General features: G+C 41.8%; 1 protein-coding gene across 1 annotated transcript in view; it reads left to right on the plus strand.

The window, feature by feature from the left end:
- Ccdc171 (coiled-coil domain containing 171) overlaps positions 1-5,916 on the plus strand; it is a 351,463-nt gene extending 345,547 nt beyond the window's left edge. The window contains exon 26 of the mRNA XM_005352686.2: positions 4,656-5,916. Coding sequence (XP_005352743.1) covers positions 4,656-4,877 — 222 coding nt within the window. The 3' untranslated portion in view covers positions 4,878-5,916. The remainder of the gene's footprint in view (positions 1-4,655) is intronic.
- The last annotated feature ends 6,750 nt before the right edge of the window (positions 5,917-12,666 follow it).

A 12,666-nucleotide genomic window follows, 5' to 3' on the forward strand; every position in this document is an offset into this window, starting at 1 on the left:
GGTGATATGCAAGATATTCGTCAGTATGGCTATAGGATAGGGTCATTTCAGGTTCCCTATCCTCAGCTGCCCAAGGAACTAACTGGGGACATTGCCCGGGGCACCTGGGAGCCACTCTAGGTTCAAGACTCTTGCCAACCCTAAGGTGGCTCCCTTAACTAAAATATGTGCTTCCCTGATTCAAGACTTTAGAAGGCTAACTTACCGCGTCAAATGGCTGATTCAGTTATAGCAGAACTGGGCAGCATGCTGCAGTCTGCTAACCTCCACTGTCCTGGGTGCTTAGCATGATCTGCATGTGAGTGAATCATGCTTTCCCTCATCTCTAACGATAAGTCCTAGAAAACACACCTGGATCATGGGTGCTACACTGGAGACAGGGCCTGCGCTAGCTGTTTAGAAGCCTCAGCTCATACTCGGCTTTGATTTATAGACAACTTGTTGTGTGATTATTTTATTATTAGATGAATGCTTTATTTCTTGTTTGGAAACATTCTTAGAAAAATCATAATTTTAAAAAATGGCTACTGGGTATATTCAATTACTGCATTTCACAAATTTTTTAAGTGGAGAAATTTAGTAGGTGCATTCTGTATTGTGAGTGTGTATTTACCTGATCAGTTGAAACAACTCTAATAGAATCATTTACAGCTCATTGAGGAAATAAAAGCGCTTCCGTGATTCACATGACACCTAGCTCTTATTTCAGGGAACCAATTTCTTCTTTAAAAATTGCCCAAATTTAGAGTTATATGAGACGACCAGAACTCTAAACAGTTTATGAAGAAGTCTAATCGGCCACAGGCTTCTCAGACTTAGGGTGTAAGATCAGATAATGATATTAACTCTTATTGATCTCTGCTACAAAGTTATTTTACTATCCTTACCTCTTTGTTACATTAAAAAAGCTTTTCCATAGGTCTTTTGATATTATTTGCAACAAGAAAAATACTTAATATTTAATTGTTATTTAAATATCAAATTTTCAGATCAAACTTTCACTAGATATTGTGCTGGCTCTTTTGAGGCTAAGTACTTAAAATCAAATTTTATCTCATTTCATGAGAAAAACATATTTTTAAACAGTGTAGCAAGTGATTCTAGTAGCAGAAGCAGCCATTTGTTTTTATTTACACAAATATAAGCCTGGCTGCTGGCGAGAGGCCATTGAGGAATAAAATCTTTAAGGAAATGTGTAGTCTCTCTTTTTTCTCACTGCTGTCTTCTCTCTTTCCTTCCTTCTTCCCTTTTTATTTCCCCTCCCCTTTTCCTCTTTTCTTCCCTCCATCCCTCCCCTTTTCTCCAAGGCATTTTCAATAAATGTACAAAAGTTTAGATTGATTTAAAATAGTACAGACACACTACACGCAGCTTTTCAGGGTCATTTGGTAAAAACAATCTATCAGATGAAAGGGTGTTTTTACACACGCACAAAATTAGACACATAAAGAGAAGGGCAGGAGCAGGCAGACCCTAGCCTTGTGTAGATACCTAGACCTGCACAGTCTTCAGACTGCAGCGCTTGGTGGAGCTCTTCCCTGAAGGGCGGCCTTCTGGTTCCTCAGGTACTGGACTGGAGGACTCACAGGAGTAAAAGGGAGGCTTCAAGTGCAGCGGATTTCAGGAAGCTGCATGCACCTCTGCTACTGGCAAACAGTAGAACATGAAGAAGCCCCAGGAAGGGACCAGAACCCTTGATCTGATTCTGTTTGTTTTCCTTTCACAAATAGATTTCTTAGACCAGAACGTAAACTCATTCTAAAATGAAAAACAACAACAAGAAGAAAAACCCCACCTGAAATAGTATTATCATATGACCCCCACCCTGGGCTGTGCCGCTTCTGTATATTTACCCAGACTGCTTGAAGTCAGCATTGCAGGGATGTCTGCATGCCGTGTTTATTGCAGCATCTTTTTACAAGTCAGGTTATGCAATCACCCCCATCCCTGTCCTCCAGTCAGTGAGTAGACAAATCTGAAGTATCTGCACATTGGAATACCACCTAGACTTAGTAAAGAATCCTGTCGTGTGTGACAGCGCTGATAGTCGTGAAAGATGCCTAGCCCGGGACAGACACCTGATTTCCCCATTATGTGTAAGGGGACACCATTGAGAATCTGCTGAATTCACAGGGCAGAGAGTAGAATGGTGATTGCCATCGAGGGAGGTGGACTGGAGAGAGAACAGCCAAAAAGTTCCAAGTCTTAGAACGAGCAGCCAAAGTGTGATGGGTTTATACCTTGGTGCCTGGAGCTCACAGTTCGGCTTACTGTAAAAGGGAGATGTTCTTAAAACAGAGCACTCAGTACCTGATATAATCACTCTGCATGACATTCAAATTACAGTTTCACTGTGTGAGTTGCAGCAGTACACATTATGTAACTTACCAACATTGTAAAATTCTGAAAGACTTAAAAACAAAATTTGAAGCTTTGCCCAACCACACTGAAAACCCTTGTCATAAGGAAGGTAAAGAAAGAAAGAAGAGAGTCCAGCCCCACTGTCCTCTGCTCCTTCAGCGTTCTGCCAGCGACTAGGTCTGCAGAGGAAAACTTAGGAGGTGGTATATAGCACTTCCAGCTGCAAGCCCAATTGGGTAGTGAGGCCACCACCTTACACAGTCAGCCGAAGTTCTGGATGTGACTCTGGAACAGAAAACCTGGGAGGGTGAGGCTGCCCGCGGTGCCCCCTCTGCCTCTGCTCAGGTTTTAGCCTGAGGTACCCAGGCCCAGAATGACAGCTCTGAGTGAGCCTTAGCCCTGCTGTCTAGGGCTGGTGCATGCTTTTGGGTGTTCTTTTCCTTCCATGGGACCCTCTAAACCCCATGCTTCCTGGAGATAGTTGAGTAGCCACTGTGGGCACTTTTTTTTTTTATTAACTTCCAGCATAAAAAGAGATGATTTCCATCAGCTATATGCTTGCGGTGGAGTATCAAGAAATCAAAAGAACAGAGATCAAAGAAAATTGCTGAACTAGGTGTTAGATGCAGACATCGATTTTCTCCAGTTGTACTTTAAAAAAAAAATCTACAAAAATGGTAACACATACAACAGTAGAATTTCTAATATGTTCCTAACGCCAGCAGTGGTTTCTTCCTTGTCTCCACATGCAGAAATAGTTTTGTATAACATGACATAGGGAATCAGACTCTTATATCTTATGTTATTTTATTATCCAAACTCAATCCAAAAGAAGGGTGTTTTGAAAGCTCTGTAAACTGGAATGGTTTTAGTGGGCACTCATAACTGACCCTATTACCTCACCAACATTCATTTGCTGAGAATCTGGAAAATTCTGATTAAAAATTGATCATTATTTTCTTATATGTGTAGATATTTTAAAATAGCACCTGCTTCATGGTTAAGGCTTCAGTCACATTAATATTAACTCCTATTCACTGGTATTTTGTTTCTTAAGCCTTAAATTGTAGCTTTATCAAATGTTAAATTTGTTTTCAAATATTTTATGGGTATATAGCAGTTTTAAAGTTTGATTTTGGATTCTACCCATGTTTTATATGTTTATATATGAGAAATTGATTTCACAGTATAGTCTGTATGTTATAAATGATTCCCAGATGGTTAAAACAGTCTTCATCAAAGCAGGTTGGATTGCTATACTGTTAATGAAGGTATAACATAAGTCCTCACTAGACTCTATTCATAGTGCATTATTTTCTAGAAATCACTGGGATTCACTTATTTTTCTTTGTGTTAAACCTGTGAATTAAGTCATTAAATGTAATTTAGAAATGAACACCCTGGATCATTTCCTAAGCAGTCCATACAGTGCCTTATAAACCAATGAAACAAACTCTACTAGGGTTTGGCTCTGTGTATGACCAAAGAATTGAAGCTGAGCTGGAAAATGCCTGGTTGCATTGACTTCTTGCCATAAAACTTACACAAAGTTCTGTTGTTCCTCCATTTCCTGAAACACCTGTGACATAATAGGATTTTTTTTTTTTTTTGGTTTTTCCGGACAGGGTTTCTCTGTAGCTTTGGTGTGTCCCGGAACTAGCTCTTGAAGACCAGGCTGGCCTCGAACTCCCAGAGATCCGCCTGCCTCTGCCTCCCGAGTGCTGGGATTAAAGGCTTGCGCCACCACTGCCCGGCTGTGACAAAGGATGTTATGGGATATTTGTACACTGGGTGAAGATACATTGCTGTGATTGGTTTAAAGAGTGGAATAGCCAATAGCTAAGTAGAAAGGTTAGGTGGGACTTTCGGGAACAGAGAGGTCCCTGGGAAGGAGAGAGGTGGGAGATGCCGGTGAGACTCTGAAGAAGTCAGACATAAGATACAGAACAGAAGTAACCAAGCCATGTGGCACAGTGTTTATTAAAAGAAACAGATTAATCTGAGGTATAAGTGCTAGTTTGGGACAAACCTAAACTAGGCCCAACTTTTATGATTAACAATAAGTCTCTGTGTTATTTGGGGGCTGGTGATCTAAAGATAGTCCCACAAGAAAGCTTGCTGCAATAGGATGAGTTGATTCAGTTACAGTTGGAGATTGCTTCCTTTATGTAGTTTTACGTACATTAGTGGCAAGCTCCGTCTGCTTTACACCTCCAGTCTTGTCTGCTTCTTCGTTTGTCTTTGTAGAGTCTACTTAAGAGTTGAAAATTCATTGTGCTTCTTTCTTCCCACAGACAGGATCCCGAGACCATTCCAACCTCTCCATCCCTCCAAGAGCTGCCCTCCCTGGGGACAGAGTTGGGGACTTTCTTCCACTGCAAGCGGAACTTGATACAACTTACACCTTTCTAAAGGAGACATTCATAAATACAGTACCCCAGTCTCTAACATCTTCTCAGTCATCCTCTGTGGTGATTCCTGCTAATGCCAAAAGACCATCTCAGATTGGGTTATGACTTTTATGAAATAAAAAATGGAGGAAGAGTTAATGGTACAATTAAAATTGTTTTGAAGGGGAATTTTCTTTTCAGTTGAGTTTTGTTTAATACAAGTGAGGGTGAGCTTTAAAAAAAATTGTGGTATCTTGATGTTCGCAGGAATCTCTGTCTCCTCAAATAATGAAATAACCCACTTTTTTCTCCCTAAGTTTTATTTATTATCACAGTTGCTCATTTTTATGTAACATATTTTTAAATGTTAAAGAATGACACATTTTGGGTAATTTCCCTCAGACTTAAAAGAATCAATAAGCCATTTTAGTCTCTATCTATCAAAGTTGTTTCATACTTGTCTATTTTCAAGCCAGACCGCAGTACTTTAATAGGATTGAGAGAGCTATTTGAAATGTATGCCAATGATTCCTGTCATTTCATGGCAGCGCTGCCATGGTTCACTGAGCCCCTCTTCTCTCTTGTCAGCTCGGCGGAAGACAAGCATTTAGTTGCAAACTTTAAGCAGGTTGTGCAAAACAGAAATGATGTGGGCGCTTCTGCTCCCGCACACTAATGTCACTCCTGGTCAGTGTGAGAAGGTCAGCTTGCTCCTTGGAAAGCTACATGATACCACTTGCCCATTTGAACAAGTTAAGTTAACTGCCGAATCTGGTCCCTGTAGGCATTGAAAACCTTGTCCTTTTATCAAGTCTGTGTTTGAAAGGAAGGAAGAGCCGCTCTGCTGGGAAGGTTTCCGTGGTCCGCCTGGGCACTTTCTAAGGACAGTTCCCACGCCACTGTAGCAGGTGATATATTTAGTATAAGCTGAAAAACTTCAAGGTAACGGCCGTTTTGACCTTCAGAATAGACTCCTTTTTTTTGTTTTTGTTGTTGGTAAGACCCAAGAGTGACGACCGTCTTTGATGCTGACAGAATTTAAAACAAGGCCATTGCCCTGCATTTTCTGCCTTGTAGCACACAAAAGTAAAATTGTATGTCAGGCCGAGATGTCGGGGAGCTGACAAGATGCCCCAGTGACATTTCAGCTAGAAAGAGCAAGTGTCTTGCAACCAAGTGGTCAAATATCAAATAATAGGTCAAGCAGGAAGGAGCTGAGTTCTAACCACAAAGAGGTTTCTGGTAACTTACTTGACAAGCTTTTGGGCGCTTTGTGGCTTGACAAAGGGATGTTCTGTAGGGTATCGCTAGACAGACTGTTCTTTATCGCCGTCAGAAGATCAGGCATTGACATTGATTAAACTCTTTAACCCTTAAAGGTTAACTCCTTGCAGTTTGCATCATGGTAAGCGAAGAACAAAAGAATACTTGTAATGTGCATCTGTTTTTATATTCGTCATTTAACTCCCCAGCGACATTAACTTCTAATGTGACTGTAGTTTTTGACAAAGAATTTTAATATAAAAATCTATATTTGATATTATCTTTCATTATAGAATTTTTTTCATTATGGATACATTAAAAACTAGCAGTTTGTATTGTGAAACCCATATTGTGTTTTGTTACATTTGGCCTTGGGAAATAAAAGCTGTATTCTGTTCACTGTGCATCCGGATCGCCCCAGTGATGTCTGCTGTCTGAGGTGACATAGAACCCTTGCTGTCATACCGTGTCATGCTATTTCTTAAAATGCTGGGCCAGGATAGTTAGCTTTTATACATCTCTAGAAAGCTTTTTACGAGGAGTAAAATTCTGTTTTTAACCAAATTGCTCTTAATTCTTTTTATTTAATTTATTTTTTAATTTTTTGGAACTCTCCTTGTGCTCTGAATAAATTTACCTGGGTGAAACATACAGAAAAAGGATGTGCTGCTGTTTTCATGAGGGTGTAGACAAATTTCTCACATTTCAAGGTACTTCATTCTGCCAGCCCTGCAGTGACGAGGGTGTTCTGCACGGATGTTTTCATAGAGGTTTGCAGTTTACATGTTATCACTGAAGGTTCAGTCCTCTCGCGAGGAGGACACTGCCACCCCATGTAACCACGCCCTCTGTGTGTCATCTACTTTCAGATTCTCGCAGTTCAGAGGCACGAGTGGCGTTTGTAAAAGACGCCCTGCACAGACCCTACTCTGCTTACTTTACTTTCACAGTATTAATGGGAAAACTCAAAAAAGAAAATCGTGTAGCTGTGTGTGCTCTTACAGACAGATTATGCACCGAGAATTCTGAGTTATAAACTAAAAAAAAAAAGATTATTAAATCAAACTGAAGCAGGCCACATTTATAAGCAACTGGATGGTAATGGCCATAGGAGCCAAAGGATGGGCCTCCTGAGCGGGCATTAGTATTCATGGGCAAGTGCAGTAATATTTATACCATATGCTTTCCTCCCAGAAGTCAGGCGCAGCAGGAGGAGGAGAGTTAATGACATGTCCTATGGAGATCTGAGGAACTCCAGACTGCTCTGAGCACCTCAGTGACCAATTGCTGCATATTTGAGATCCGTATCTCTACGGCCGGGACAGTGGCTCTTCAACTTCTCCAGCTCTTTAAGCGTGCTGCATGGACTTGGCGTCTCTCAGGAGAGTGACTTCAAATACTTTTGTAGGGAGGGGAGTTTTGCTTTACATTTCAGGATGTGGATTTTCTGTCTAACTTTCTGTGATCTAGGAAAGCACCTGCATGACTCCTCACTATCGAGGGGACGCTAAAAGCTATTGTTCTGACCCCCAAACCACGTGGACTTAATGAGGGTTTGTCAGCAGGGTTTTTTTTTTTTTTGATTTTGGGTTTTTAGTCTTTCAAGACAGGGTTCTTCTGTAACTTTGGGGCCAGTCCTGGAACTAGCTTTGTAGACCAGGCTGGCCTCGAACTCACAGAGATCCTCCCGCCACTGCCTCCTGAGTGCTGGGATTAAAGGCATGCACCACCACTGCCCGGAACTCTTGGTGGATTTTTAATGCTACTTTATTTCCAGGTCTGAATCCATTCCAGACATTGGTGGGTTGATCCTATTTCACACACAGGTTTTATAGACAAGTTTCCAAACATAGCAGTTGAAAGGTAATTTTTATTCAGCCGCCATTTCAGCCATATAAAAAAACTAGTGCTATCAAAACAAACAGCTGAGATTTGTATCACATCTTATTCATGCACAACAGAATATCTAAAATGATGGCATTCTGCTACCTAGTAACAGGTGTAACAGGAAGTAAATGTGCATAGGACGTAATTCCAGAACCCACAGCATTTCCACTTTGTCAGACCTGCCTTCCAGCAATATTGGATGCTTTTTAAAGATAAAAATTTTAAATTTTCTTGTCCAGTTAGTAGTATTTTTTAAAAGTATGTTATTGTTTGAAATCTAGAGTGCAGACTGTGTGCGTGCATACGTGTGTGCATGTGTATGTGTACATATTGAAGGAAATAGCAGACAGGCTTCACGAGCTGCCAATTATCCAGACAGGTCCAGTCTGGGAACTTGGAGAACTAGTGGCCTATAAAGTTGACTACTAGGCTTATGGCCCTTTCCATACTTAAGGGACGAAGTTACTCTCATTTTATCAGTGGCTTGGTTTTTTATCTTTCTGGGATGTTTGGCTCTCTGACCACAGAAAGGAAGCTCAATGATTCCAATCATCCCATAGATGAACACGAACACCTCTCCTGCCCGTTACAACGTGGGTGTGACTGCATCGATCATACCACAGATGAGCACTATATCCCATCCCCCATTACAATGTGGGTATGACTGCATGTGATTGTCCCATAGATGGGCACTAACACTCCCTCCCCATTACAGCGTGGGTGTGACTGCATCGATCATACCACAGATGAGCACTGACACCCCTCCCCACCCTTAGGATGTTGGTGTAGCTGCCTGTGCACACAGTGGGTGTGCAGGCTAGAGGTCAACCTGAGGTATCATCCCTCAAGAGCCATAACCTCTGTTTTATTCTTCAGAAGGGTCTCTCAGTAGGACCCGAGGCATGGTCATGAGACTAGGTTGGTTGACCAGTAAACCCCAGGAGTCCTCCCTGTCCCCGCCTCCCCAGCTGTAGGAGTTCAAGCGTGTGCCACCAATTTCTTACTCGGGTGTTAGGGAACCAAACACAGATCTTCAGGCTTTCATGGTAAGCCCTTCAGCAGCTGAGCTGTCTCCCCATCCCAGTTGCCTGTTGATCAGCTTTAACGACTGCATGCATACTAATCAATCAACAGTGCATGTACAACTAGGAACTGGAAGATCGGTGAGGTTTGTACCTAATTTTGAAAGGAACTCACACCCTTACTATGTTTCCCAGTGTGTCTAACTTGGCCTGGTAGACTGCATACTGTCAGCAATAGGCCTTCATAAACGATGGGTAAGCATCTTGAGAAAACTATTCCATCCATTGAATATGGCTGATCAAGAAAGTATTTACTATATAACTACTAGGGCATACCCATTAGATTTTTTTTCTGGTAAACTGAATATTGGCCCCAAAGAGAGCCATTTTAATCTCTGGAACATGTGAATATTACCTCACATGGCCAAAGGGTGTAGGCATTGCTCTGCATTTTAGGGGTGGGACCCAGGTACAGTACAAAGTGCCTTTTAGGAGAGAGAGGCTGAGGCAGGCTCGGCTGCGGAGAGCTCGAGGAGGTCACATGATGACAGAGGCAGAGACAGATGGAGCTGCTTTGGAGGCAGACAGAAGAGCCAGGTTGGAGGAATCCAGAGTTCAGAAATTGAAAAGTCCAAGGACAAGGATTCTCTCAGAGGTTCCAGAATTGTAAGAGAAGAAAAATGTTGCCAACCCAAGAGTTTGTGACAGTGTATTACAGTGTCCTTGGGAAGATAATGCAAGTAGGAAATTTTAGGTTTGGAAAGATCTATATATTAATCATCTAATTTTAGCAAAAAAGAAAAAAAAATGATTCCTTCTTTTAAACTACCCTAACTGTGTTCACAATTTGAGTTTCCACTTATTTATTTATCTATTTATTTATTAGGCTTGCATTTCATGTGCTGGGCTTTTGCATAGGATGAACAGCATCCTAGCAGCCTGTAGTGGATCATCACACAGTCACACTCTGTTGCTATCATATTGGCTAATTCTCCAGTTAGCCGGGGGTTCCAGTACGCATTCGAATGTGTCAGTCATAAAGACATCCCACTCTGAATGTAGTTCGCTTATCTTAAGGGTCTATTTTTAAATGATTTGTTAGTTACCTGATCTCATTTTGTTGGCATATTTTTATAGTGTTCTTAGAAAGAATTTCAGCCCTGAAAGAATTTATATTAAATACTGTTTAACATAAAGGTTTGAAGTTTACAAGTCCCCTTTGCTGGCAGGATATCCCTCTCCCCCCACCCGCTGTGTACTCATGAGGGCAACATATGTCTGGTCATTTATCAAAGCATTTGTTATAAATGAAGTTAATTAGTTTTAATGATTTCCCTCAATTATGAAATTTTCTAAAATTTTCATTATTGTAATACTCGAAATCCTTTTCTCTTTCTTAAGCAAAACATTATTCTCTCTCTCTCTCTCTCTCTCTCTCTCTCTCTCTCTCTCTCTCTCTCTCTCTTTAGTTAGGGAGAACAAGTAAAGCCTTTTTAACTAATATGGCTGTGCTTAAAATTGTGAAAGCTAAAAGATTGATGTTTTAAATGTAAAGTGTTAAATATTTTAAGCATAGAAAAACAAAGAGAAAGAAGCAAGGAAAAACACAAGTCTCTGCTTCAGTAAGGAGCACGCCTCGTCCTCATGGCTGGGCTGCACTTGTGTCCACTGAGCAATAGCAACATCATTGGAAGGCTGTCTTCTGCTGTGCAGTGACCAACACACGCCTAAATGCCAGACATCCTATGACTCGGCCATTGGCTGCTTACATACATGATCCCCTGCATCATGACCTATTATAGATACTTAACCACATTTTACTCCACTGGTCTTCTAAGTGTATCTTATATGCAAGTTCCAAGTCCATAGGTGGACTTGTTCCTCATTTTACAGTGCTAATTGACAGCACATGCTGTGAGTTGCCGAATCTCTGGATACAGTCTAGGAAGGACATGAAACAGTTTCTTTCTTTCAATCATCTTGCATGTAGATGTGTTGGATCCTTAGGCACATGTGTTCAAAGCACTGGCCGTAATGTTAGTCATACAGCAGAAGCTTTGAACACCACTGGCTTCTTGTTATCTGAAGATAGTCTTCCCGTGGTTTAATGGAGTCGGGTTTTATCGTCTTTTACTGCACATAATACCAGAGAGGTGAGTTGTTGACAGAGCCTTCCCAGTGAAGCAGCCTGCAAGGTTAAGCTGCTATGGAAAACTATGGAAAATAAGGCCTCGTTTAGATTGGGTTAGGACTCAAATGATGGGGACATTAGTCAGCTATCCACGAAGCTTCAGCAATGGCAAGATTTAAGGTTTTGGCAATCAATACAGGAGAAAAATCTTCTCTGTGTAGCCCTGGCTATTCTGGAACTAGCTCTTGTAGACCAGGCTAGCCTCAAACTCACAGAGATTGGCCTGGCTCTGCCTCCTGAGTGATGGGATTAAAGGTGTGCGCCACCACCACCTGGTGGAGAAAAGTCTTAAGTGAGATTCAGAACGAGTGAAATTTAATTGGATGCCTAGAGAATGAAGCATGAAAGGAACAAATTGGAATCTGTCCTTTTCTCTTCAGTCAGAAAGTTTTCTTTCTAAGTCTGTTCTGAAAGCGAGAGGCTTCCCCAGTGAGACTGGGTTAGGAAGGTGTTGGAACATGGGCCAGGCCCTGCAAAACCTTAAAGGAGCCAAGAACTAAAGGCAACAACAGTCCATTCCCTCAGCTCGATGTATAGATGGCTGTGTGACTGGCTGTCCACATGTCTCCACTTACAGAAGCACCACAGTGGTGTGCCTCAGTGTACCCTGAATGGACCCAGCCACGGGTGTGCTAGGAAGCAGGCAGCTCTCACACCCCAGCCACAGTGTGAGGGGTTCACATTCACAGCTAACCCAGGGTGATCCGCAGCGCGCAGATGCAGCGGGGCGTGGTGCTCATCGGAACACGGAGACTGGTGAGGACGGCTGCGCAAAGCAGCCCAGGATAGTCCTGGTATATGGAGACCGTGCTCAGCTCCAGAACTACTTGTCTGTGGGGCTTCTTGCTTTCTTTAATCTGCGGGGAGACAGAATCTCAGAATCCATATTCTTCTGGAAGAAGCACCGAGGAAGTCCAGCTACTGAACTTCTGGACATCCAGACAGCTGTTCCTGTGGGTCAGGTTCATCTGTGAAGAAAGTGAGTGTGACTTGAGCTTGCACAGAACCTTACACCCTCCAGCATGGCAGGCACCCACTTATGGGGCCCACCCACTTTGCAACAGTTCAAGCGACAATTATATTAATGCATTGCATATCTGTTTAAAATTACAGATATATTGAGATATAATCCACGTAAAATTTTGTTTTGAAGCATAGAACTCCTAGTTTTCGGAATATTTATAAAATATTATAAAAATGTACCTCCACAACCACCAATTACAGAGCATTTTCATGGCCCCTAAAAGAAACTTCATGGGCACGGCCATTACTTCCCTCTTTCTATTGTCACATCCCCCATGACCAAACTTCAGCTCCTCTTTCTATGGATTGGCTTTATTTTATTAGCCTTTAATATTTAGCTTCTTTCATTTTTTCTTTTTCTTTTTAGAGTTTTTGAAACAGATTCTCTACCTGTTCCTGGTTGACTTGGAACTCCCTCTGTGGAACAGACTAGCTTCAAATTCAGAGACCTGCCTGCCTCTGCCTCTTGAGTGCTGGGATTAAAGGTGTGTGCCACCATGCAGCTTTTCTTTTCTTTTTCTTTTTCTTT

The sequence above is a fragment of the Microtus ochrogaster genome, chromosome 10, assembly GCF_000317375.1.
Source record: "Microtus ochrogaster isolate Prairie Vole_2 chromosome 10, MicOch1.0, whole genome shotgun sequence".
Taxonomy (NCBI): Eukaryota; Metazoa; Chordata; class Mammalia; order Rodentia; family Cricetidae; genus Microtus; species Microtus ochrogaster.